The sequence below is a fragment of the Coregonus clupeaformis genome, chromosome 34 (genome assembly GCF_020615455.1).
Source record: "Coregonus clupeaformis isolate EN_2021a chromosome 34, ASM2061545v1, whole genome shotgun sequence".
NCBI lineage: Eukaryota > Metazoa > Chordata > Actinopteri > Salmoniformes > Salmonidae > Coregonus > Coregonus clupeaformis.
In genome coordinates, this window is record NC_059225.1 from 2331087 (window position 1) to 2358967 (window position 27881).

General features: G+C 43.6%; 1 protein-coding gene across 3 annotated transcripts; it reads left to right on the forward strand.

Annotated features, from left to right (window-relative positions):
* Positions 1-138: 138 nt before the first annotated feature.
* On the forward strand, positions 139-27638 carry LOC121549937 (WD repeat-containing protein 37). Of its 3 annotated transcripts, XM_041861933.2 has the most exons (14): positions 139-280; positions 803-937; positions 1522-1709; positions 4028-4124; positions 4437-4532; positions 4934-4998; positions 5584-5719; positions 5973-6089; positions 6514-6590; positions 6837-7074; positions 14943-15084; positions 25877-26011; positions 26245-26359; positions 26845-27638. In XM_041861933.2, the coding sequence occupies exons 3-14, from the start codon at positions 1563-1565 to the stop codon at positions 26974-26976; spliced, it is 1497 nt and encodes a 498-aa protein (XP_041717867.1). In that variant the 5' UTR covers positions 139-280; positions 803-937; positions 1522-1562; the 3' UTR covers positions 26977-27638. The 3 variants fall into 3 exon arrangements, with proteins under 3 accessions (XP_041717867.1, XP_041717866.1, XP_041717868.1); XM_041861932.1 differs by lacking the exon at positions 803-937 and having other exon boundaries at positions 140-280; XM_041861934.1 differs by lacking the exon at positions 803-937 and having other exon boundaries at positions 183-214.
* The last annotated feature ends 243 nt before the right edge of the window (positions 27639-27881 follow it).

Here is a 27881-nt window from a genome sequence, read left to right on the forward strand (position 1 = left end):
CTACTCACAATACATTAGATATTTGTCTGTGTCCCCTAACTGTCTGAGATATCTCTACGACTGTCAAATCAAATCCGTAACTTTTTGACAATTCCTTGATTGCCTTTCTCGTCCACCAAAGCCTCGCGTTGCTTGTGTCGTATGACGGCGCTTGATTCATGAGCGGTGAAGAGCCGACTCGTATCATAAACCCGAGAGCCAATTTTCTGGAAATGTACGTGCTCTCTCCCTCTATTTTTCTACGACCTTCAAATGACACTTGCGTAGCTACCTTTATAAAGTAAGTAGCTTAGTTAGAGTACTATTTTGTTGAAAAAAAACGATATTTCAGAGCCAGTTAGTTAGCTTTCTAGATGGTTAGTTAGCTAGTTAGAAATCGGTGCTAGCTAGCTGCATTCTCCATCTGATTATTTACTCCAACTAACGTTAGCTAACTACCGGTAGAATGGCCTTGATATATAAAGCAGCCTTGCTAACCATAGCCACACATGACTATAACAGGTCGCATGCAAACATTAGCTAGTTACATGCCATTCTTAGCTAATGACTGGTTCATGACAACTCTCATATAGCTAACTAATTCACATAGCTAACAGCTAAAAGTAAGGCAAGTCAAAATCAAACAACCCCTACTACCGATGCATCATCTCTATCAATACGTTGTTTAACATTTGTTGTGTTCTCATTGCTGTCTTGCCTCTTTCGAATCTGAGTGTGGAAGTCTGATTTATTAGGCAAATTGCTCTCCAGATCACTCTTTTGCCCATTTATTGACATCTTGTTTTTCCATCTGTCTGTCCAGCCTGTGGTGTCTTTGAGGGCTTTCGCCATCAACTGTGGAAACTAGCCTACTGGCCACCCACATCATTGTGATCACCTTCATTAACTGGCAGTTTAGGATGCAACAATGTACTTGTCATGCTGCTACTCACTAATGGTATGCATCTCCACGTCCCAAATACCACCCTATTCCCTATCTATATAGTGCACTACTTTTGACAAGAGCACAGGGTTTTGGTCAAAAGTAGTGCATTTTATACTAGGGAATAAGATGCCACTTGGGACGCAGCCCTAGTCTTGTGTTTTCTTTGGCTTTTCAAATGCTCACATCTTTTGCATGATCATGTTGAATGTCTACTGATCTAGTCTAGTCTATGGACAATTTACTCATTCTCATTTTCCTGATAACTTGCCTAGATAGAGTGAATGTTTACTATCCTGTAGCTACAGTACAAGGGAAGTGTATTGCTGTAGCTACAAGAAAGTGTATTTAACCAGCAGTGCTATGATAAGAACAATAAAGCTTCTGGCTTTGTCTCAAATGTCACCCTATTCCCTTTAAAGTGCACTACTTTTGACCAGGGTAAAATTATTGCACTATGTAGGGACCTATGGTCAAAAGTAGTGCACTATATAGGGAATATGGTTCCATTTAGGACACAGTTTTTCTCCAGGCGACAGCAGAGAGCAGTAACGTGAAAGCTGACAGCCAGGGTTGAACCATGGGTTGTGTTTGCTCAGCCTCAGGTAGGAAGTGAACCGGAGGACGTCACAGAGGAGGAATGCCTGTAGAGAGTGGAAGCAGTGCCGCCGCCCGTCACACCAAGCAGAAGCGCAAGTCCCACAGCCTGTCCATTCGGCGCAGCAACAGCACTGACCAGGAGCAGCGCACAGTGACAGGCATGCAGAGGGATATGCTGGACGGACAGGTGAGTGAGCTGACTACCGCAGTAAACACACACAAAGTAAACACACAAACAGCACACACGGTATCTCAATACACAAACATACATGCGCACACACATGCTCTCGTTCTCTAAAACATATGAACGTTTTAAAAAGCAGTAAGCTTGTATCTGTTTGTAATTTTTATTTATTTATTTAACCTTTATTTAACTAGGCAAGTCAGTTAAGAACAAATTCTTATTTACAATGACGGCCTGTAATGTTAGCTAGTCCGTTTGGTAAGATGTACTACTGAAATTGAAACCACTACAGTAAAAAAAAAAAAAGCTAACCATTGTATGTTGATTAGCATGTCAATTGTCAACCTGTTTGTTGGTGGGAGGTTTGTTTGTGTGATATTATAAGGGAGAGAGGACAGTACCGGCCGGTTTTTGCGACAGGCTTTCTACCTGGTGTTACAATATCATGGCTAACTCAAGTGTTATGCTTTAAGTAAGATGTTGTACTTTCTCAGAGAAAGTGTAGACATACATCATGTGTCTCAGGGTCCCTTGGGGACTGAGGTGCAGATAGGTGTATATTTAGCCTAGGTTGTTTTCATTTTGAATCTGAAACCTGTGTATAGTTAGTCAAGTGTGTACACAGTATGTGTGTAGGCTAGTTAATGAAATGTGTGTAGTTAGCCATGGTAGTAACCTTATTAAAAATAAGCCTAAGATGAAAAGCCTCCTTCAGAGAAGAGTATAAAGACATTGTCTACTTTAGTGTTAGAGTTGCTGAAAATACATGAATGTTAAATTATTGACTCAATACATTAAATAAGTGAATTAGCCTATCTCTAGTTACAATTCCTGGCTTAATATTTAAGTTAAATAAGTTAGTGATTAACCATACCTCCACGATCAATTGGATAGTGTCTCACAATACTCGGACACAGTTGATTTGTCTCTAACAGCAAGACTAAGAGCCTTTTGATGAGACAGACAGTCGGGCACCATCCCTGATGCAAACACAGTGTTGGCTACCTCACAGTCAGTGAGGTAATAAATCCTAGGCCTACTGTTTGATCAAGCCCATGTTATCACTATACCAATAAAAAAGGAAGTTGACAGCAGTACAGTACAAAAGCAGAAACTGAAATTACGTTAGAATTTGTCCTCTCAATGTTTTACCGTTGTTAATAAATTGTGTAGGCTAGCCTTTGTCCATCTAAAAAAACCTAAAAACGTTTTATTAGGCCTATTCAAGTGTGAGTAGTCATGATGAATAAGCATCACCTCAGTATATTTAGGTCTAGGTTATATTGTTTTCAGATGACTGGCATCGGTTATTATGATTTTTCTCTAGACAGTCCCTCTATAGACTGTCATTAGCCTGTTTGTCCAGTCTATTTGCTCTGAGCATACAGTAACAGTACCACAAGCTGCTGTTGTCTCATCAAGTTTTAATACCGTCCGCTTGTGCAGGTATGAGTATTCTTTTCATCAAGGCTCTCTCTCCAGTACCTGTTGGCTCATTGTTGACCGTATCCATCCGCCAGCCACTGTATACTGCTACACTAGAGGTTAGGCCCTCATAGCCTTTCACTCGGTAACCTAGGAGATCTTTAGGCGTAGGTCTTTAAGCACATGATTGAGCAGCTTTGAAAGAATTAAGGGGCCGACTGTTGTTTGCTGCTAATTGCCTTTTTCCTTTTTTTTCTTTCAACATAGTGTGTTTAAATGTGTCGTTGACTGAATGGCGAGAGAGTGGTTAACCTCATTCTCGCTCACTTTCGTGCACTTGAACGTGTGTGTCAATTTAAAGAACTGAGAGATAGGCTATTTGGTTTCCTAATTTCATGTTACAGTTTAGTGACTAAGCTATATGGATAGCAGCAGTTTCAGTAGCTGTTAAAACCGTATGACTTTTCATGGTGGCCTACTTGTCTTTGCATAGTTTTGATCTGCATGCATGCAACCTGTTCACTGGGAACTGTGAGTTGTAGAGAATGGAGGTACTGGTAAGTCAGAACAAAAGGTAGTTCGATATTATTGTTTTATAATGAGACATTTATGGCTGTGTTAGTTCTTGTTATGGACCACTGTCTGTTGTAACTTGGTTTTACGGTAGTGACATATCTGTGTTAGTGAAGTTACTTGGTGACTATTTTGCATCAGTTACAGAAAACAATGGCTTGTCATGTCTGGATAGATATTTGCCTGTCAGAGTGTGAAGTTGATTAATAAAACTTCTTCCCTTTTTCTGTCCAAACACAAGCAACAGCAGAACAACAGAATGGATACAGAACTGTGCTGTTTATTTGATGATGTTGACTTGAACAGTTTTTGTTTGTTTGCAGGACTCCAAGTTGCCCCTATCCTTGCGGAGCAATCTACTAGACCTGTTTGGACAGATAGAGCGGGAGTTTGAGAATCTCTACATTGAAAACTTAGAATGTAAGTGAAAACAAGACGGCATATCATGTGTATTTAATGTAACGCCCAAAATGGATGATTATTGATTCGCCTATTTACATACAGACAGTAATTGATCAATGGATAATGTTATGGAAGTATTGTAGGAAGGAATGTCTGCCCCCTTTCGGGGACTGATTTGGTACCACAGTCTACCACTCATCCACCTGTTTGTTTTATGTTTGTGGGGTGAAATATTGATCTTGAGGAAGCTGATTGACTTCCTTGTGGTTTTGTGGTGGCTGTCTGTCATCTGTGTTGTCCGATAACCGTGTGTGTGCGCTAATTCTGCAGTGCGCCGGGAAATTGATACACTCAACGAGCGCCTAGTATCCGAAGGACAAACCATAGACGGAGGAGAGCTGAGCAAAGGAGCTCTGAAAGCGAAAGGTACAGTTAACCTGAAGTATAGTATTTAGTCTTCCCTTGAGGGATAATACAGTTGAATTGCATTTGTTATAGGCTTGGATATTGTTAATTGATGAATTTATTTGCTAGTTTATTTTCACTGGTTTTCTTGTAGCATTTACTTACAGAATAGTAAATATAACTGCTACTCTAGTGTTAAACCATTAAAATAAACAAGGTACAGTTTTGTTATCTTTGCATATGGTCTGAATCTCATCACAGTATTATTATGTGGGCTGACACATTAGTAAAGCCAAGGTTGAGATGAATATATATACATCTTTTTTTATAGTTTAGAGGTGTTTATGCCTTCCTCTAAGAAAGAAATCCAACCTGTTTCTCTAACGATCTAACCATGTGTTCATCTTTGTGTACATACACAGCCAGTCACAGTACCAGTCAGCTCTCTCAGAAACTGATGACCACTTACAAAGCCTCCACGAGCAAGGTATGTTTGATTACACACTGTGTTACACACTGGCGCTCATTCATCGTTGATTAGAATGGGGAAATAAGAGTAAGCTTCTATGTAAACATTCTAGCTGTTAAGATCATTAGAGCTTGTGTAATGATTTACTGCTATCAAAAGCCCTTTTGTAACTGAGTTGTGGTTTAGATGAATACTTCCTCTCCCACAAAAGTTTATTGAACGAGTGAACAGATCTGTATAGACTGAAAGCTTTTCATTGTTTCAATATTTAAGTACACAGTTACGCGTTGTACTGTATGTTTATGGCAAACTCACTATTTGTAACCTGAACCCTATTTCCAATTATTTTTCTCTGCTTTTGACCATAGGCTACATTCTTGTTTACTGGTTGTTCAATAATGGTGCTTTTGAGTCTGAATAAGGCACAGTTACTGTTCACAGGGGTAGTAGTGAGTGGGTGTGTTAATAATGGATTGGATTTACATAGCGCCATTCTACCAACTGAGGTACTCAAAGCGCTTTACATAGTAAGGGGGAAACTGGCCTATCCAGCACCAATGTGTGGTTAGTGAGTGAGAACATTGTGGTGTCTCCTCTCGGTAGATAGTGTCCAGTTTCAAAGCCACCACATCCAGAGCTGTGTGTCAGATCCTGAGGGAGTATGTGGGCCACCGGGACGGCATCTGGGACCTAGCAGTCACACGGAACTCACCTGTGGTTCTGGGGACCGCATCAGCAGGTCAGATATGTCACCTCCAAGGTGGACCTGAAATTGAAATGTATACATTTGAAAGGATAAACAACAAACTTCACAAGAGAAACGCATACATATTTAGGCTACATGTTAACATATGAAGAGGTGGGCATCATTATCTAATTACTGGAATCTGGAATTGTGCTAGGAGGTGTTTTGAGATAAAACTTGCTGGGAAATGTTTTGCCATAAAGCTTTGGATAAATAGGTTGTAACTTTTTTTCAATGTTCCCCACAGATCACTCTGCTGCTCTGTGGAGTATAGAGACAGGGAAATGTCTGCTTAGATATGCTGGTCATGCAGGATCAGTCAACTCCATCAAGTTTCACCCTACGGAACAGATGGCCCTTACAGGTATGCTAATGTATGGTGATGCTACGAATACACCACATGCAGGTGTTAATCTGTGTTGTAGATTGTGTGACTGTTGTAGCTAGTTCAGCTGTTGCTTGTTGTTCAACTGTTCTTGTTTAACTGTTGTTCAACTGTGCCGTCACCTCAGTACAGATGTGTTGAAACATGACTCTCATCAGCGAGTGTTCACATATCTTTCCCTCCATTTTGACGTGTTTCATCGTCACATTCATAATCTCTATTCTCTCTGTGTGTGTTTGCTATGGTAGCTGTGAGTTGGCACATCATTAGAACTATGAGATGTGATAGATGACTGCCTGTTTGTGTGGGGGTGTGTTTGCTAAAGTGACGCTTCTCAGTCCATCTGTGTTTATTCGTGTGTGTGTGTTCGTGTGTCTTCACGTGTGTGTGTGTGTTTCCTCAGCGTCTGGGGACCAGACGGCTCACATCTGGCGCTACATGGTACAACTGCCCGTCATCCCGCCTCTAGCAGATATCAGCGTGAGTCTCATCCCCTGTCATCTACTCACAGCCCCACCCACCCACTCACTCCCTCAACTCACTCATTCACCACCCTTTATCACATCTCTCATGCATACATTTACTCATACACTATCCTCTCTCTCACACACACACACACCTTTCATACCTCTAAATCACTCATAGATACTCCTAAATGATGAACGAACAGGAGATACAATTTAAGATAAGGGGCCTGTAAAGAAACTCTGTTCCCCGCTGCTCTAGGCACTGTGTGACGACGAGCTGGACTTCTCAGACAGGGAGGATGGTGACGGGGACGGGGAAGGTCCGTGCAGTGAGGTCCCAACCATCCGCGTGGCCACCACCACCTTGAAGAGCCACCAAGGGGTGGTCATCGCTGCAGACTGGCTGGTGGGGGGCAAGCAGGTGGTCACTGCTTCCTGGGACCGGGCTGCCAACCTATACGAGGTGGAGACCTCCGAGCTGGTCCACACACTGACAGGTAGGCACAGAGGACGGACACATCCAGACTATGCATATGTATTATCAATGGTTCTCTTCAATGAAATCTCCTCTCCCCTCTGCATTCTCTGGTGGGCAACGCTACAATGTCAAAAATAGATTCAAACCTGCGCCCGAGCCAGCCCCTGGCTGTTGTTACGAAAACCAAAAAACTAGCCTGCCAATATTGTTGCACTCGCTAAGTCTAGGGGTCCTAGGCCTAGTAACATGGTCTGTAACCTGAATGAATGGGTACATTTATGTGAGAAATCGACAGTGTTGGATGCACATGTGCCCAGGAGACAGCAACTTACCAAGTTCAGCGCAAGCTCCATCTTGACCTCTTGGTCGGCTTTCCAAGCGGATCATTATGTTCAGATGGGGACGAAAATAAATATATACAAAAAGGAAAACTACTATAAAATCTACTGGGTCAAGTCTGCCTTTTTACCTCTAATTAATATGGGAGATTATCCAATGACAACCAGGACCTAAAATGAACACCTGCCAAATGCGGGTAGATTTTGGCATTGGCAGGTAAGATGTCTATTTCACCAGCGACATTTCCCTTTAAAAAAATAATGCAGTTTTGAAACTGCTGTAAAAGTGCAGTTACTGCAGTCGACTGTGGTATTTTGGACACAGAGACACAGTTATACTGCACTCTAACTGCATTTACACTGCAAAATTACTGCAGTAAAAAAAAGGTTATTTTGGACGCAGTATTTGCCGCATACTGCAGTTATACTGCACTCTGACTGCAATCTTTTTCACAAGGGTTGTGAATACAAATATTAAAGTATGATCACATTTATAGTAAAATAAATGCTGCAGTAGCTGTTTTCAAAGTATTGCTGACGTTTTGTTTCATAGCTGGGAAATTAATCGCACAAAAACAAAGAACTATGAATCCTATAGAGCTTATTCCACCTCTTCCTGTAACATTGCCTGGCTAGGGGCTGTGCGCACGTAAAGAGCTGAGTGTAAGATTCATTTTTAGAAGTGCTGCGCACAGGCATAGAAATTGGTCTAATTTACTTGAAATGAAAGTCTACTGAAGTGAGACTTTGTCCTTGTGTTTCTTGCCGATATACGTTGTTTTGTTCACAAGCTAGGTTGTTTTTCTATGTTTGAGTTTCAACTATTGCGAAAAATGATTGCAGTTACAGTGGGGAAAAAAAGTATTTAGTCAGCCACCAATTGTGCAAGTTCTCCCACTTAAAAAGATGAGAGAGGCCTGTAATTTTCATCATAGGTACACGTCAACTATGACAGACAAATTGAGAAGAAAAAAAATCCAGAAAATCACATTGTAGGATTTTTAATGAATTTATTTGCAAATTATGGTGGAAAATAAGTATTTGGTCACCTACAAACAAGCAAGATTTCTGGCTCTCACAGACCTGTAACTTCTTCTTTAAGAGGCTCCTCTGTCCTCCACTCGTTACCTGTATTAATGGCACCTGTTTGAACTTGTTATCAGTATAAAAGACACCTGTCCACAACCTCAAACAGTCACACTCCAAACTCCACTATGGCCAAGACCAAAGAGCTGTCAAAGGACACTAGAAACAAAATTGTAGACCTGCACCAGGCTGGGAAGACTGAATCTGCAATAGGTAAGCAGCTTGGTTTGAAGAAATCAACTGTGGGAGCAATTATTAGGAAATGGAAGACATACAAGACCACTGATAATCTCCCTCGATCTGGGGCTCCACGCAAGATCTCACCCCGTGGGGTCAAAATGATCACAAGAACGGTGAGCAAAAATCCGAGAACCACACGGGGGGACCTAGTGAATGACCTGCAGCGAGCTGGGACCAAAGTAACAAAGCCTACCATCAGTAACACACTACGCCGCCAGAGACTCAAATCCTGCAGTGCCAGACGTGTCCCCCTGTTTAAGCCAGTACATGTCCAGGCCCATCTGAAGTTTGCTAGAGTGCATTAGGATGATCCAGAAGAGGATTGGGAGAATGTCATATGGTCAGATGAAACCAAAATATAACTTTTTGGTAAAAACTCAACTCGTCGTGTTTGGAGGACAAAGAATGCTGAGTTGCATCCAAAGAACACCATACCTACTGTGAAACATGGGGGTGGAAACATCATGCTTTGGGGCTGTTTTTCTGCAAAGGGACCAGGACGACTGATCCGTGTAAAGGAAAGAATGAATGGGGCCATGTATCGTGAGATTTTGAGTGAAAACCTCCTTCCATCAGCAAGGGCATTGAAGATGAAACGTGGCTGGGTCTTTCAGCATGACAATGATCCCAAACACACCGCCCGGGCAACGAAGGAGTGGCTTCGTAAGAAGCATTTCAAGGTCCTGGAGTGGCCTAGCCAGTCTCCAGATCTCAACCCCATAGAAAATCTTTGGAGGGAGTTGAAAGTCCGTGTTGCCCAGCGACAGCCCCCAAAACATCACTGCTCTAGAGGTGATCTGCATAGAGGAATGGGCCAAAATACCAGCAACAGTGTGTGAAAACCTTGTGAAGACTTACATAAAACGTTTGACCTGTGTCATTGCCAACAAAGGGTATATAACAAAGTATTGAGAAACTTTTGTTATTGACCAAATACTTATTTTCCACCATAATTTGCAAATAAATTCATTAAAAATCCTACAATGTGATTTTCTGGATTTTTTTTCTCTCATTTTGTCTGTCATAGTTGACGTGTACCTATGATGAAAATGACAGGCCTCTCTCATCTTTTTAAGTGGGAGAACTTGCACAATTGGTGGCTGACTAAATACTTTTTTTCCCCACTGTAGAGTGCAGTATAACTGCAGTATTCTGCAATTACTGCATCCAAAATACCACAGTCAACTGCAGTTACTGCACTTTTACTGCAGTTTAAAAACAGATTTTTTTTTTGTAAGGGCAATCTCACAGGCACAAACATGACTCGAGTCGCGCTACCACGGTAAACGTTTATTTTTTTTGTCTCATCTGTGATATTTTGGTCAAAAGACTCTGGTCATAAGATTTTTTGTTAAACAATATACCACATTACTTCTTACTAGTAATACATTTACTATTTCAGAAACATTACAAAGCATGCTCATTTGTTTTTGTTTTGTTGGTGTGGTTTTAGTGTAAAAAAAAAAATATTGCCTGGAAATAAATCAGTGGCTGGTAGATTTTTAAATCTACCTGCCACAGTGGATGGTGGACCAAAAAGTACATTTTATGCCCTGATGGCAACACTTGGTATCCCTGTAGTTAAACAGTTTAGATACCTGGGATTTGATATCCACCCCATAGTCCAATCCATAGTTACAAATAATTACAACAAGATTCTCGAAGACGTGGTGTCATTCCAATCACTGATCTCTATTATCAAGATGAACATCCTTCCACACTTTAACTTTTTGAACTCAGTGCTCCCTCTGCCACCACCGACTGGATATTGGAATAAATTGCATTCCTCAGTCTCTAAATTTGTCTGGCAAAACAAGCCTCCATTGCAATAAACGACTGAACGCAGGTGGCCAATGAATCAATTTTTTTTTGCATTATTTCTGGTCATTTGTTCTCCGCCCTCTTTCCACATATTTGAGAGACTAGTCAAGGATCATATCACCTCTACCTTACCTGTCACCCTAGACCCACTTCAATTTGCTTACCGCCCCAATAGATCCACAGACGATGCAATCGCCATCACACTGCACACTGCCCTATCCCATCTGGACAAGAGGAATACCTATGTAAGAATGCTGTTTATTGACTATAGCTCAGCCTTCAACACCATAGTACCCTCCAAGCTCATCATTAAGCTCGAGGCCCTGGGTCTGAACCCCGCCCTGTGCAACTGGGTCCTGGACTTCCTGACAGGCCGCCCCCAGTTGGTGAAGGTAGGAGACAACATCTTCGCTGATCCTCAACACTGGGACCCCACAAGGGTGCGTGCTCAGCCCCCTCCTGTACTCCCTGTTCACCCATGACTGCGTGGCCAAGCACGCCTCCAACTCAATCATCAAGTTTGCAGACGACACAACAGTAGTAGGCTTGATTACCAACAATGATGAGACGGCCTACAGGGAGGAGGTGAGGGCTCTGGGAGTGTGGTGCCAGGAAAATAACCTCTCACTGCTGTGCTTAATTTGAACAGCATCCGGCACCTTTGAGTTTTGGACTTATTCGTTCCGGAGCCTATTTGCCAGGATCCAGCAGGCCTACCTGTCATGACATAAAAAAATATTTTCACTGTTTGCAATATCACATTTTGAATAAAACCGTTTCAGAATTTATTTGAGTTGCCGCCTCTGTAATTCTAATGTCCCCTAAAAAACGTATTGTGAAAATGTATATTTTCAGCCCGTGCCTGATATTCTAAGAATTGATTTGGGTTGGGCGGCCCGGGTTTAACGTTTGTGCAACATTGTAGTCTAGAGAACAAACCGTGGCCGTTGCTGTGGGGAGAGAGAAGCGTGCCTGTATCTCTTACAGAACTAGAATGAGATTCACTTTCTATTATATCTCTCTCTCCCTCTCTCTGCTCAGATAGAACTGAGCCTGCAACTATCATCTCTCCTGCGTTGCAATTCATCATTTATATCCTTATAGAATCATAGCCGCGGGAAGGGTGCTACAGCACCCATGATAAATTGAAAACATTTGCCAAAGTTATAGATTTACTGCTGTCTGTTCAGAAATAAATGAAATAATTCAGAATACCACACCAGGAGTAGGCCTATAATTTTGCCACAGAGGATCAACAGCTTTATTTTTTTACCTAGCTGTGGATTGTGTTTAGCCCAATCACAAGGCATAGCCTACAGTCCGGAATGTGCTGCAAATCTGTCAGTGAACAGCATGCAGCCAAAACAGGGCTTTTGCAATATTTCTAATACAATCGCGGGAAAACACAGGTTGGAAAGCAAATGGCTCCTGCTGAAAAGAGAAGATTCTAATCCAGGGGTGTCAAACTCATTTTAGCTCAGGGGCCACATGGAGGAAAATCTATTCCCAAGTGGGCCGGACCGGAAAAATCATGGTATATATAACTTAAAAACAACAACTTCAGATTGTTTTCTTTGTTTTAATACGATCAACATACAACATAAAGCTGGAGCCTGAGGACAGTGTGTCCAAAATAGTACAAGCACAACATCACTATTAATCATAAAACACGTCAAGTTTATTTGAAAATTCTAAAGAAAAAGAACACACAAACACACAATGCCTCAGTGATTAACAGAACTGTTTCACAGATCACAGAACTATATCAGGTGTCATTTCTCAGGCAGAAATGTAGATAAAAATAATGAAATCCTGTTCCCCAAACAAGTGCAAGAACCACAGAGTCAAGAATAGGTTAAATATACAAATAAAATAAAAACAATTAAAAACAATAGCACATCAACATAAAAACATATAAACATAAATCTGAAAGCGTTGCTCAAACTCCCGTAACAGTCCCGTTATTTTATCTTTGAACCGCTTCATGTCTGCCACATGTTGGGTCGCGCACACATTTTTCAGACAGGGGAAGTGAGCTGCATCACCACCGGCAAGTTGCGTCTCCCACAATGACAGCTTCAACTTGAAAGAACGTATGCTGTCATAATACTGCGTGACAACTTTGTTGCGCCCTTGCAGCTGTTTGTTCAAGTTATTCAGGTGCTCTGTAACATCCACCATAAATGCAAGGTCCTGCATCCATTCTGCGGAATGAAATTCTAACACTGGTTTGCCCTTTTCTTCCATGAACTGTTCAATTTCTTCTCGTAAATCAAAGAAACGCCTCAGCACAGCACCTCGGCTTAACCATCTTACCTCAGTGTGGTATGGCAGGCCATAGATGTGGTCTTTCTCTCTGAGAAGGCTGTCAAACTGACGGTGATTCAGGCTTCTGGATCGGATGAAATTAACAGTTTGGATGACCACCTTCATGACGTTATCCATCTTTAATGACTTGCAACACAAAGCCTCCTGGTGCAAAATACAGTGAAAAGTCAAAAAATCACGTCCTCCATTTGCAGATTGCACTTTCTCTCTGAACTTTGTCACAACGCCTGCTTTTTTCCCGATCATTGAGGGCGCACCATCTGTAGCCAGGCTGACAGCGCGGGACCAGTCCACTCCAACCCTGTCCAGCGCGCCGACGAGTGCGGTAAAAATATCAGCTGCTGTCGTTGTATCTGTCATCGGCACCAACTCCACGAACTCCTCGGTGACGGTCAATGTGTCAACTCCGCGGATGAAAATGGCCAGTTGTGCAACATCTGTAATGTCCGTGCTTTCATCAATTGCAACCGAAAACGCAATAAATGACTTTTTTTTGCTTCAACTGGCTGTCCAAATCCACTGAAAGATCGGAAATCCTGTCTGCAACTGTGTTTCTTGTCAGGCTGATATTTGCAAAAGCCTGACGCTTTTCAGGGCACACAATCTCCGCTGCCTTCATCATGCATGTTTTTACAAATTCACCCTCACTAAATGGTTTTGGAGCCACTGCGATTTCATTAGCAATGAGGTAGCTAGCTTTCACTGCAGCGTCACTGATGTCTTGGCTGTGAGTAAACACAGACTGCTGTTTCTTCAGACCCGCCAACAGTTCATTCACCTTCTCTCATCTCCGCTGTCCTTGAAAGTTGTCATATTTGTCGGCATGAAGACTCACATAGTGGCGATGAAGGTTATATTCTTTCAGCACTGCAACATGCTCTGAACACACCAAACATACAGCTTTCCCATTCAATTCCGTGAATAAATAGGATGACAATTTTTCTTGGAACACTCTGCACTCTGCGTCCACTTTTCTCTTTTTTGACAGAGACATATTGGGGCAATGAGGGTGCCAAAGCACATAATGTTAAAAGTAGAAGCCGTAATAAATATCGCGGGCAAAACAAAGTAGCTCATTGGCTGCACGTACTTGACCTACTTGCTCTGCCCCGGTATAAACAGTTTGCTTGCTTAACACAATTGCTATTGCGCCATCCAGTGGGCGCAATTGGAACAGCAGCATTTTTATACTTTACAAAAAAAAAAATTTTTTTTTCAAAATCATCTCGCGGGCCCGATTAAACCCGTTTGACACCCCTGTTCTAATCTGTCTGTAGAGGCTAGCAAAATATTAGATCAACTTCCAAATAGGCCAATTGAGCGAACAGCATTGTTTTACAAAGTAAAACAAGAGAGAGCGCATTGGCCATCTCCGGTGTGTGAGCTGCACATCATTGGGTGAAATTGGAAAGCTTTTTTAGGACTATAATTTCCTTCTCATATTGTACAATATGTGTGTCTCCCCACACCTAGGCCTAGGCTATTGATTCAAGACGAGGTCATTTTTATTGATCTCAGATTCTGTTTGTCAGTGTCAAAGTAGCCTGTCATTTCGATCATTTGTGCGGTATAAAAAAATATTCTGCTAAATGTAAAATTGCATGAAATGCGTTTAGAAAAGGCCACATTTGTCCCGGACCCTAGGCTACAAAAAAGTGTGTGAGGGTAAAGTTTTAGAATCCTGCTCTTTTCTCTTGTTTGTTTAATTTCATGATTGAGTGTGGGGGGGACAGAGGGTTCTTTGTACCCCTCTGTCAATACAAATGAAATATAAAAAAATAAAATACAAACAGGCATGCCTAAACTAAAGATTCAAAACCAAGCGAAAGGCCTCATGGCCACCAAACCAACCAGCAGCCTCACGGCTTGCACGCTGATGTGCTTATCAACCTGGCTCAGAACCAGTACAAGGTTGCTGCTTCCCCCTGGGGGAATGAATTGTGGAAGTGTATCCTGGATAGTGTATTTGTCTATGCCCTAACACTAACCTTGACCTCATATCATAACAATGTCATGTTAAGTACAGTTTCACATGGACCCACATCTTTAATACTTTGTGTGTGTGTGTGTCCAGGCCACGACCAGGAGCTGACCCACTGCTGTACCCATCCAAGCCAGCGTCTAGTGGTCACCTCGTCCAGAGACACCACCTTCCGTCTGTGGGACTTCAGAGACCCCTCCATCCACTCTGTTAATGTGTTTCAGGGACACACCGAGTGAGTTACACACACACACACACACACACACACACACACACACACAGTCCCCTACAAGCAATTTAGGTGCTTAACGTCACAAGTGATGTCTCTATTGTTATTTCAGTGGCTACACTATACATCATTTTCACTAAAACGGACGCAGTTGTTGTAAGGTTGGAGCTAATTCCTCCACAAGATGGCAGTACAACATCTTATTTCACCCATAGAGCAGTCGATACATCACCACTCTGAAGCATTCTCCAACCATTTTCAGTGTTTTTATGTTTTTCTTTCTTTATAAAAACATGTCACATTAATTTCCTGGACCCGACTGGCTTCAGGCAAAATCCTCCACTTGCCTCTTTATCATTTATTATTGAGCACCTCGTCTTCACCACTTTGACCACCGTCTGAGACTCTCTCTTCCTCCCTTCTGCTCTCTCCATTTATCACTCCGTTTCCCCGTTAATCCCTCACTCATCCCTCGCTCTGTGTAATTTGGCCCCTCTCGTTCCGATGCTGTTAAAGGCTCAATTTGAGTGGCTCATTTGAAAACGTGGACTGTCAGCTCCCCCCAAACCCTCCACCCCCCCCCTCCTCTTACTCTCAAACCATTTGAATGTGACTCCTGTCGTCAGTCTCGTTAATGCAAAGTGGTGTAGTACAGGCAGGCTGCTTCTGGCAGCCTTTGATTGCTGGGGATTACATGGTGCTCATTATGTTCGACCCCAACATGTATAATTCCTACAGATCCCCACTTTCATTCTCTCTCATAGACAATCACTGTAATGAGATTAACACAAGCACAGCCACTGTGAGTGTGTGTGTGTGTGTGTGTGTGTCGGCTGTCTGTCGTGGCCCGTTAGTACTAAGGCAATTATCTTCTCCTTCCTCTCTCTACGTTCACAGCATCTCAAGCAAGTCCACTGATACCTCCTCCACTCGCCTGAATCTCTCTCTCTCTCTCTCTCTCTCTCTCTCTCTCTCTCTCTCTCTCTCTCTCTCTCTCTCTCTCTCTCTCTCTCTCTCTCTCTCTCTCTCTCTCTCGCCTTTTTCTAAGACAAAAAGGGTTTGTTTTTGAGCTAAGTCAACCCTTGAGCAACAGCAGCAGTTCATTGTAGTCAGAACTACCACATAAAGCTCACCCACGATGTGAAGTGCTTTAAAAACATGGCTGCGTATAACTTTGTAGCTTTAGTACTGCTCGAAAATTGTCCGAAATGAAAAATTACTCAAACTATCCACGTTTGAACAAAGTCTGTGTCCTTCTTGAACCATTTATAGTTATTCATCTTTATACGAGCTCTTTAACTAAGAACTCTATTATAACAACACTCCAAGATGGCAAAGCAGTGCAGTCGTGTTTTCTGTAGTGTCCTCATGTAAATAGCCTGTTTTTAGTTTTTCTTGTCTTTTTCGTATATATTTCTCATTCTCACTTTCCATCCTTTAACTAAATATACTTTCCTGCAACCCGCCTCACCCAATGTGGAACGAATTCAATTATTTCTTCATACATTTTTATCCAAAACCTCTGGCTGAAACTTGCCAGCTAACTAGCTACTTGCTATTAGCCACCGTTAGCGGTCTTCACCATTGTCCGTGGCCGTGACCTGCACTACCTACCAGCCAGCTCTAGCCTGGACAATTATCGGCCAGTCTGCACATCGCGCTATCGAGCCAGAGCATATCGGATTTTCTGCCGGAATCACTGAATCACTGGACCTTAACACCGGATCATCGCAACTAGCTAGCTGCAACCGAATGGCTGTTGTTGTTGTTGGCTAATCACCACTAATCACCACTGTCCTGAAGCTAACCCCAGTTAGCCTTGAGCTAGCCTCGAGCCAGGCCCATCTCCTGGCTATCTACCTCTCTGTCAACCGGACGGGACCTCCTAGTGTTGACACGGAGCCCCGCCGATCCATCACGACTGGTCTGCCGACGTAATCGTCTGATGTGGTTTCAACAGGCTTCCCGTTGCGACGACCACGAAGATCCATATGCTAGCCCCGGCCCGCTAGCACACGCAATCAACAGCCGTGCCTCCAGCTCGCCTGTAGCGTAGCAGCCACTGAACTTCTCCCGGACGTACTTATTGCTGTTCACTGGACCTTATGATCACTCAGCTACACAGCTGATGCCTGCTGGACTGTTCCTTTATACGGTACCCCATCCTGTTTATCTGTTTTAGCCTCAGCTCAAACTTTCGTCACCATTACCAGCTGTTGTCTTAGCTCTCTCGAATAACACCTGTGACTGCTTTATGCCTATCTCCCATGTCAATATGCCTTGCCTATTGCTGTTTCGGTTAGTTCTAACTGTACTTTTTCAATGTAGAGCCCCCAGTCCTGCTCAACCTGTCTCAGATAGATCCCACACACGCAGAGACCGGCTCAATCGGTGCCTCCAGTAATGCTATCTCTTTCATCTTTACCCAACGCTTAGGTGTACCTCCACTGTACTCATATCCTTCCATATCTGTACATAATGCCCTGAATCTATTCTACAACGCCCGGAAATCGGCCCCTTGTTTTCTCTGTACCCAACGAACTAGAAGACCAGTTCTTAAAGCCTTTAGCCGTATCCTTATTCTACTCCTCCTCTGTTCCTCTGGTGATGTAAATGTAAACCCAGGACCTGTAGCCTCCAGTATCACTCCTGATCCCCAGGCGCTATCATTTGTTGACTTCTGTAATCGCAAAAGCCTTGGTTTCTTGCATGTTAACATCAGAAGCCTCCTCCCTAAGTTTGAGTTATCCACTGCGTTAGCACACTCAGCCAACCCTGATGTTCTAGCAGTGTCTGAATCCTGGCTTAGGAAGGCCAAAGATTCTGAAATGTCCATTCCCAACTACAACATTTTCCGTCTAGATAGAACTGCCAAAGGGGGCGGAGTTGCAATCTACTGTAGAGCTCTATCATACTATCCAGGTCTGTGCCCAAACAGTTTGAGCTTCTACTTCTAAAAATCCACCTTTCCAGAAATAAGTCTCTCACTGTTGCCGCTTGCTACAGACCCCCCTCAGCCCCCAGCTGTGCCCTGAACACAATATGTGAATTGATTTCCCCCCATCTATCCTCAGAGTTCGTATTGCTTGGTGACCTAAACTGGGATATGCTTAACACCCCGGCCGTCCTACAATCTAAACTAGATGCCCTCAATCTCACACAAATTATCAAGGAACCTACCAGGTACAACCCTAAATCCGTTAACATGGGCACCCTCATAGATATCATCCTGACTAATTTACCCTCTAAATACACCTCCGCTGTCTTCAACCAGGATCTCAGCGATCACTGCCTCATTGCCTGCGTCCGTAATGGGTCCGCGGTCAAACGACCACCCCTCATCACTGTGTCCGTAATGGGTCTGCGGTCAAACGACCACCCCTCATCACTGTCAAACGCTCCCTAAAACACTTCAGCGAGCAGGCCTTTCTAATTGATCTGGCCCGCGTATCCTGGATGGATATTGACCTCATTCCGTCAGTAGAGGATGCCTGGTTGTTCTTTAAAAGTGCTTTCCTTTCCATCTTAAATAAGCATGCCCCATTCAAAAATTTCAGAACTAAGAACAGATATAGCCCCTGGTTCACCCCAGACTTGACTGCCCTTGACCAGCACAAAAACATCCTGTGGCGTACGGCATTAGCATCGAACAGCCCCCGCGATATGCAACTTTTCAGGGAAGTCAGGAACCAATATACACAATCAGTTAGGAAAGCAAAGGCTAACTTTTTCAAACAGAAATGTGCACCCTGTAGCACTAACTCCAAAAAGTTTTGGGACACTGTAAAGTCCATGGAGAATAAGAGCACCTCCTCCCAGCAGGCTAGGAAACACTGTCACTACCGATAAATCTACGATAATCGAACATTTCAACAAGCATTTTGCTACGGCTGGCCATGCTTTCCACCTGGCTACCCCTACCCCGGCCACCAGCTCTGCACCCTCCGCTGCAACTTGCCCATGTCCCCCCCCCCGCTTCTCCTTCACCCAAATTCAGATAGCTGATGTTCTGAAAGAGCTGCAAAATCTGGACCCCTACAAATCAGCTGGGCTAGAAAATCTGGACCCTTTCTAAAATTAGCCGCCAAAATTGTCGCAACCCCTATCACCAGCCTGTTCAACCTCTCTTTTGTATAGTCTGAGATCCCCAGAGATTGGAAAGCTGCCGCGGTCATCCCCCTCTTCAAAGGGGGTGACACTCTAGATCCAAACTGTTACAGACCTATATCCATCCTGCCCTGCCTTTCGAAAGTATTTGAAAGCCAAGTTAACAAACAGATCACCGACCATTTAGAATCCCACCTTACCTTCTCCGCTATGCAATCTGGTTTCCGAGCTGGTCATGGGTGTACCTCAGCCACGCTCAAGGTCCTAAACGATATAATAACCGCGATCGATAAAAAACAGTACTGTGCAGCCGTCTTCATTGACCTGGCCAAGGCTTTTGACTCTGTCAATCACCGCATTCTTATTGGCAGACTAAATAGCCTTGGTTTCTCAAATGACTGCCTCGCCTGGTTCACCAACTACTTCTCAGATAGAGTTCAATGTGTGAAATCGGAGGGCCTGTTGTCTGGACCTCTGGCAGTCTCTATGGGGGTGCCACAGGGTTCAATTCTCTGGCCGACTCTATTCTCTGTGTATATCAATGATGTCGCTCTTGCTGCTGGTGACTCTCAGATCCACCTCTACGCAGACGACACCATTTTGTATACATCTGGCCCTTCTTGGACACTATGTTAACAAACCTCCAAACAAGCTTCAATGCCATACAACACTCCTTCCGTGGCCTACAACTGCTCTTAAATGCTAGTAAAACTAAATGCATGCTCTTCAATCGAACGCTGCTTGCACCCGCCTGCCCGACTAGAATCACTACTCTCGGCGGCTCTGACTTAGAATATGTGGACAACTACAAATACCTAGGTGTCTGGTTAGACCGTAAATGCTCCTTCCAGACTCACATTAAGCATCTCCAATCCAAAGTTAAATCTAGAATTGGCTTCCTATTTCACAACAAAGCCTCCTTCACTCATGCTGCTAAACATGCCCTCGTAAACCTGACTATCCTTGACTTTGGCGATGTCATTTACAAAATAGCTTCCAACACTCTACTCAGCAAATTGGATGTAGTCTATCACAGTGCCATCCGTTTTGTCACCAAAGCACCATATACTACCCACCATTGTGACCTGTACGCTCTCGTTGGCTGGCCCTCACTACATATTCGTTGCCCAACCCACTGGCTCCAGGTCATCTATAAATCCCTTCTACGCAAATCCCCGCCTTATCTTAGCTCATTGGTCACCATAGCAACACCCACCCGTAGTATGCACTCCAGCAGGTATATCTCACTGGTCATCCCCAAAGCCAACACCTCCTTAGGTCGGCAATCCTTTCCAGTTCTCTGCTGCAAATGACTGGAATGAACTGCAAAAATCTCTGAAGCTGGAGACACTTATCTCCCTCACTATCTTTAAGCATCAGTTGTCAGAGCAGCTTACCGATCACTGCACCTGTACACAGCCCATCTGTAATTAGCCCACCCAACTACCTCATCCCCATATTGTTATTTACATTGTTATTTATTTTGCTCATTTGCACCCCAGTATCTCTATTTGCACATCATCTTCTGCACATCTATCACTCCAGTGTTAATACTAAATTATAATTGTAATTACTTTGCACTATGGCCTATTTATTGCCTTACCTCCATAACTTACTACATTTGCACACACTTTATATAGATTTTCTATTGTGTTATTGACTGTACGTTTTGTTTATTCCATATGTAACTCTGTGTTGTTGTTTTTAATCGCACTGCTTTGCTTTATCTTGGCCAGGTCGCAGTTGTAAATTAGAACTTGTTCTCAACTGGCTTACCTGGTTAAATAAAAGTGAAATAAATAAAATAACTCAGTTCCTCAGAACCCTTAGCAGTAATGACGAGTGGGAGGTAGATTTTTATTCAGAGGTAGGCAGTGAGATCAAGTCTTACTGTTCTTTTTCTAGACCTGGAACAATTAATGACTTATTTAAGAACGTGTTTACTTCAACACGTGCATACTGTATCTGAGAAACTGCTCTCTCGTGTGTGTGTGTGAGAGAGTTCTGTACATGGTGCTGTGTGTGAGTATGTGTGTGTGTGTTAGCTGAGACAGCTGTTAGTCCTAATGCGTGTCAGTCATAGCATTGTATGTGCGCTGATTGAGGCCCTCTCAGGGAGCCAAGTGTTGCGGTAGACTGTTTGTGTGTGTGTGTGTGTGTGTACTGTCAGCTGTAGGGAGACGCTTGGCTGCCCTGCGCCCAACAAGATGAATGAGGCCCACACACAGCCTGGCAGGGAGGCCTCCCTGTGAAGGCTCAGTTAGACACACACACACGCACACACACAGACACAAACTCATGTCCCCTGGCCCTGGAACTCCCTACAACCACTTTGTCCCGCCACACACACACACGTCATGTGGAGCCATGAGTTCTGAGCTGCTGAGTGACACCACAGAGGGGCCTTCCCTTAGGGAGCTCCTGTCGCATACACTGACAGCAGGGGGTTAGAAACGCTGCAATCTGTTTCAGAAGGGACAAATATGTGACAAACAAAACGCCTGATATGTTTAACTATAGGGAGTAGCTGTTGGTCATATCACTGCTACCAAATACCAAGCACCTCATTTGGACACATATTGTACCATTGCAGAATGTTTTCATACAGTACTTTAAAATGCCAATTGTAAGCATTGGTTAAATGGCAGAGGATGCTACTAGGTACAATAGTCTCTGGGGGAGTATTTTGGGATGGTTAGCATGGTTGGATTAGATGTTTCTTCACACAGTATCTGTCTCTTGTTCAGAGGGTTGTCTTGTCTGAATTGGCTCCGCAGCGTGACCGAAGAATACAATGGCCTAGCTTTGAAGCCTAGCAGTTAAGAGGGTTGGGCCAGTAACAGAAAGGTCGCTGGTTCAAATCCCCTAGCCGACTAGGAAAACTCTGTCTGTGCCGTTGAGCAAGGCGCTTAACCATAATTGCTTCTGTAAGTCGTTCTGGATAAGAGCGTCTGCTAAATGACAAATGTAAATGTAACAATTTTAATGTTTCTGATAACATGTCCTCTTGACAGAGCAGCACAGTGTAATGTTGCAACAATGGGCCCTATTGGGGAGCGTTAGTATAAAGGGTTTAATAGATAGCGAAAGAGAGCTTTGGGGAAGGAGTGGCTCATTTGCAGTGTCTTCAGACGCAATTATAGCTAATGCACAGTGACAGAGTATGGTGGCAGTCAAAAGCACAGCATATTCAGCCGCTAAGTCCCCCCTCCTTATAATTGTGGAATAATTGTGTCTGCATCCCAAATGGCAACCTATTTGCTGTGTAGTGCACTATTTTTGACCAGGATCCATATGGCTCTGGTCAACACCAGTGCACTATATAGGGAATAGGGTGCCATTTGGGACACACACAATGTACGTGATCTAACAAGTAGAGTGCAGATGAGAAGTGGCAGCAGACTTGCTTTACCAACGGGATGCCATGTCGCGTTTGTCTCTGTCGCTTCTGTTCCGAGGCGTTTGATCACAGTTAGGCGTCTGTGTGTGTGTGTCTGTGTGTCTGACACAGCGCTTCAGAGGAATATGCCAACATAAATCTGATTCTATAGTCACTGTGAATGTTCGTCTCAGTGCAATTTAAACATAATGTAATGTTGGGAAAAATATAGAGAACAGGTTCTATTCTTTGACAGGCTAGAATCTTCTATTAATATGATATACATAGAAACGGGAGGAAATGTTAGATCATTATGATACTCAAACAATGAAATGACACAGAATTATTGTATTTTATGTACGCCAAATATATCCACAGGATGTTTCCTGAAAAATGCAGTGTACCAGTATTTTATCCCCTGTTATTGTATGATTTATAATGCAAAATCTACAAACACATTAATGATAGCTAAGGATGTAGACCTCAGGAAGATGAAAGATAATGTCCAGGGTTAATAGGTGGACGTCTCTCTTTAGCCTTTAACACAGACTGGCCCAGTCACTGATACCTCTGGACCTTCTCCTTCCCTGCTACCCTCTTCTCCCCTCTTCCTAATGAGCCTTGACCTTGCTTGTCAGTCGGCTCAGGAGCGACGTAACATTTCAGAATACCTCCCAAGTTATAATAGGACTTTAATAACGCTTTTAATTTATTATCTCCTCTCCACTTTACAATCCCTGGTGAGCAAACCTACCCTACAATGTCAAAAAGCATGTTGGACTGGTCAGCTATTTCATACATAGTGTACTACTTTTGACCAGAGCACTTTGAGGCCGGGTCAAAAGTAGTACACTATATAGGGGATAGGGTGTCATTTGGGATGCGGTCTTAAATTTAAACCCGCCCATGAGCGAGCCGTGCACCCCCGGTGGTCATATTACGTACAGTTTGACACGGCCCCACATCTTTAATATGGCAGAGTTTAGCCCCATAATTAAACTGTAATATAATGTCAATTTAAATTAAAGATGGCTAGGAGTTAGCCAGTGAGTGAGGCTAAAATGGTGCTGCATGGGGCTCTTCTGCTGCTAATCTTAATCAGAACGAACAGAGCGCCAAATCGAATCCTCCTGGCTCCTTCAGTGGAGAGAGGGAGGGGGGGTTGGAAGAAAAAGATGACAGGGATGTGTGAAATGAATAAGAAATCTTAAATAAGTCCATTAAAGGAATTGTCCTGACCTCAGCAAGGTGTAAGAGCGACGTGGTACATCACGCCTGGCTCCCGCCTGGGAAAAGGTGCTGAGGTGAGCACCTTTGGGCCAACCTCTCCTGACCCTCAGAGACTATGGTGACTTTCAAGACACACTCACACTAGCCCCCCAGGCTAAGCACTGAGCACCTCCTCAGGCTGCTGATGTCAGAACATGCCCTCTACACTGTCACTGCTCCACTAGCTGTGGCTCCAACAACCAACCAGCCAGCCCAGTGCCGGAGGCAGGCGTACCCAGAGACGGCACGCTGAGAGGCAGCCGCAGAGACAGGCAGGGCTGGGGAGAGGAGCTCCGCTCTGGAACTGCCTGATTGTTACTCCCCCGCTGTTAGATTGTTAATAATAATCTTAACCTCCCTCCTCACGGTTTATATCACTCTCATTTATGAATAACTGTGTGACGGCAGGGAGATGACTCTCCCTACAGGCTGAATGACTTCACTTGAGTCACACATAACGAGTCTTAGAAGAAGAGTAACACACCTTTTAAAGCTGAGATCCGCATAAAGTGAAACTGCACCACTGGTCGCCCTAGGCGGATTAGTTATTGTTAGTTATTTTTCAGAGGGAAAAATAAACGGTGTTCGTTGTTTGAAGTAACGTCTTTGATGTTGTAATATCGCAAATGGACGTGGTAGTTTCACCACTACGAATTCCATCTTTAATAGACTCCATTTTCCTGTTATTTGCCAGCAGTGTTTTGATGTGATAGCTTTGAGATACTTTTTTCTTTGTTTCTGATTTGATACACTACATGGCCAAAAGTATGTGGACAACTGCTTGTCTAACATGTCATTCCAAAATCATGGGCATTAAAAGGGAGTTGGTCCCCCCTTTGCTGCTGTAACAGCCTCCACTCTTCTGGCTTTCCACTAGATGTTGGAACATTGCTGTGGGGACTTGCTTCCATTCAGCCAAAAGAGCATTAGTGAGGTCGGCACTGATGTTGGCCGATTAGGCCTGGCTCGCAGTCGGTGTTCCAATTCATCCCAAAGGTGTTCGATGGGGTTGAGGTCAGGGCTCTGTGCAGGCCTGGCAAGTTCTTCCACGCTGATCTCAACAAACAATTTATGTATGGACCTTGCTTTGTGCACGGGGGCATTGTCGTGCTGAAACAGGAAAGGGCCTTCCCCAAACTGTTGCCACAAAGTTGGAAGCACAGAATCCTCTAGAATGTCAGTGTATGCTGTAGCGTTAAGACTTCCCTTCACTGGAACTAAGGAGCCTGAACCATGAAAAACAGCCCCAGACCATTATTCCTCCTCCACCAAACGTTACAGTTGGCACTATGCTTTCGGGCAGGTAGCGTTCTCCTGGCATCCGCCAAACCCAGATTTGTCCTTCCGACTGCCAGATGGTGAAGCGTGATTCATCACTCTAGAGAACAATGGCGGGAAGGCTTTACACCACTCCAGCCGACGCTTGGCATTGCGCATGGTGATTTTAGGCATGTGTGCGGCTGCTTGGCCATGGAAACCCATTTCATGAAGCTCCCGAAAAACAGTTATTGTGCTGACGTTGCTTCCAGAGGCAGTTTGGAACTCGGTAGTGAGTGTTGCAACCGAGGACAGACGATTTTTACGCGCTTCAGCACTCGGCAGTCCCGTTCTGTAAGCTTGTGTGGCCTACCGCTTTGCGGCTGAGCCGTTGTTGCTCCTAGACGTTTCCACTTCACAATAACAGCACTTACAGTTGACCGGGGCAGCTCTAGCAGGACTTGTTGGAAAGGTGGCATCTTATGACGGTGCCACGTTGAGTGTTTGTCTATGGAGATTGCATGGCTGTGTGCTCGATACACCTGTCAGCAATGGGTGTGGCTGAAATAGCCGAATCCACTAATTTGAAGGGGTGTCCACATACTTTTTTATATATAGTGTATGTTTGACTAATTTAATGACTATGAAAAATAACTGGTAAAACATATCACAAGCTTCCAACAAAATGTGCCTCTACATTAATAATATAGTATAGCTTCGAGATTTGGTGGCTCTGAGAGAAATGTTAACAATGATCATTCTGTTGATTTTTGTGTGTCTTTCCAGCACGGTGACGTCAGCTGTGTTCACAGTGGGGGACAATGTGGTGTCGGGGAGTGACGATCGCACCGTCAAGGTGTGGGACTTGAAGAACATGAGGTCGCCCATAGCAACCATCCGCACAGACTCTGCTGTTAACAGGTAGGAGAGACATTTAATTGTATGTGAAGAACTTTTTATGTTCATATTTTCCAAAATATGGATGTTTTGTTTTAACTCGAGCACAGTTCAGATTGACAGTTTAGGTGTAGTGGTTGAGTGACAGCTCCACCTGTACATATAGTTATTAATAACATTGTCAATAACACATCAAGTCAAGCTTTATTCCCTGCTCTTGTCTAATTCTCCATACTCTCTGTTTGAACTCCTTCCAGGATAAGTGTCTCAGCCAACCAAAGAATCATCGCTCTCCCACACGACAATCGGCAAGTCAGGCTGTTTGACATGACTGGAGTAAGACTGGCACGACTACCACGCAGCAACAGACAGGTAGGTACTGAGGGAAGAGAGCAGGAGGGAAGGAGGAAAGATTATTTGTCTATCCTTCTGTCATGCAGACAGTCCCTTCCTCAGAGGGAGAGAGGGAGAAAGAATGGGAGCGAGATGAGGAGGAAAGATTCTCCATCTCTTTGTCTGTCACACAGACAGCCCCTTCTGTAGAGGTAGTGGGAGGGAGAGAGAGAGAGAGAGAGAGAGGAGGAAAGATTCTCCAATCCATTTCCACACACAGACAGTCGCTTCCTGCAGGCTGAGTGCTGACACTGCCTCGGTGTCTACAGCCATTAACACTGCTGATGTGGAAATGTACTGCTGTGTACCAGGGAGGTCAAAGGGTTGTTGTTGGGGGTTTTAACTTGTGTAGCTGTGTGATACTGTACACAAGTACATTGAAGTCTGTTTGAGCTTTGTTATCCATGTTGTGTGGTCTTTGAGTTTTTCTTGTGTTGGTATGTGTGTGTGCGTGTGTATTCCAGGGTCATCGGCGCATGGTGTGCTGCTCGGTGTGGAACGAGGAGAACGCGACATGTAACCTGTTCACCTGTGGCTTCGACCGGCAAGCCATCGGATGGAACATTAACATCCCAGCTCTGCTGCAGGAGAAGTGATGCAGGAGAAGTGACACACACACCCTACACACATACCACATACACATTGTATTTGATGTACATTATCTCCATCCACTTTGCATGGACTGTGAGTGTTTTTGTCTGTTTTAATGGAGAGGACAAAGTCTTATTTTAAATCCATCTATATACGTAAAATATATTTGGTTGACTCCAGAAAACACTACTTCTATGGTCTTGTTTACTGCTGATGAACATTAATGGGTGAATGGCAAGCCCTAGTTGATATTGCATGCACTCAAACTCCTATCAATGTATTTGTAAAACTGTCTGAAGAACGATAGGAGAGGCAATACATTTGTACCACTAAAATGTAAAATTAAATGTACCAAACATATCATATGGTGGCCTGTTCTAACCCAGACAGATTATCTTTACACTGAGTGGGTAATCTTGGCTGTTTTCACCCTCTTTGGCCTGCATGATCAAGGGCTAGGAGTTTACTATATTGGACCATCTATAGACCTACTACACATTTTACCTACTGAGTTGTTTCTGAGTCAGTCACATTATACACTGTCCATTGTACAGATTTATTTTGCCATATTGCTTTTAGGATACATCTGCCTTGTTCTTTCTATACTGTATTGTACTCAATATGACTATTTCGGTGTACTGTAGATTTGACAATAGGGAACTTGCAATCATGTTTTTTTGCAAGAAAATGCACTCTTGCATGCAGCAGCAATGGGGCTTGTTTAATATCATATTTCATATTTCCTCCATGGGTCACAATGTGCTGATATGTTTACTGGTCACCTGCTTTGATAAATATACTTTACTGATATTCATGTTTGCTGTACATAGATCTCAATGAAAATGATAGATGATCAGCTTGAAGTGTGTAGTCCCCCTGGCCAGTACACTGTTACTGTATTGCATAGGCT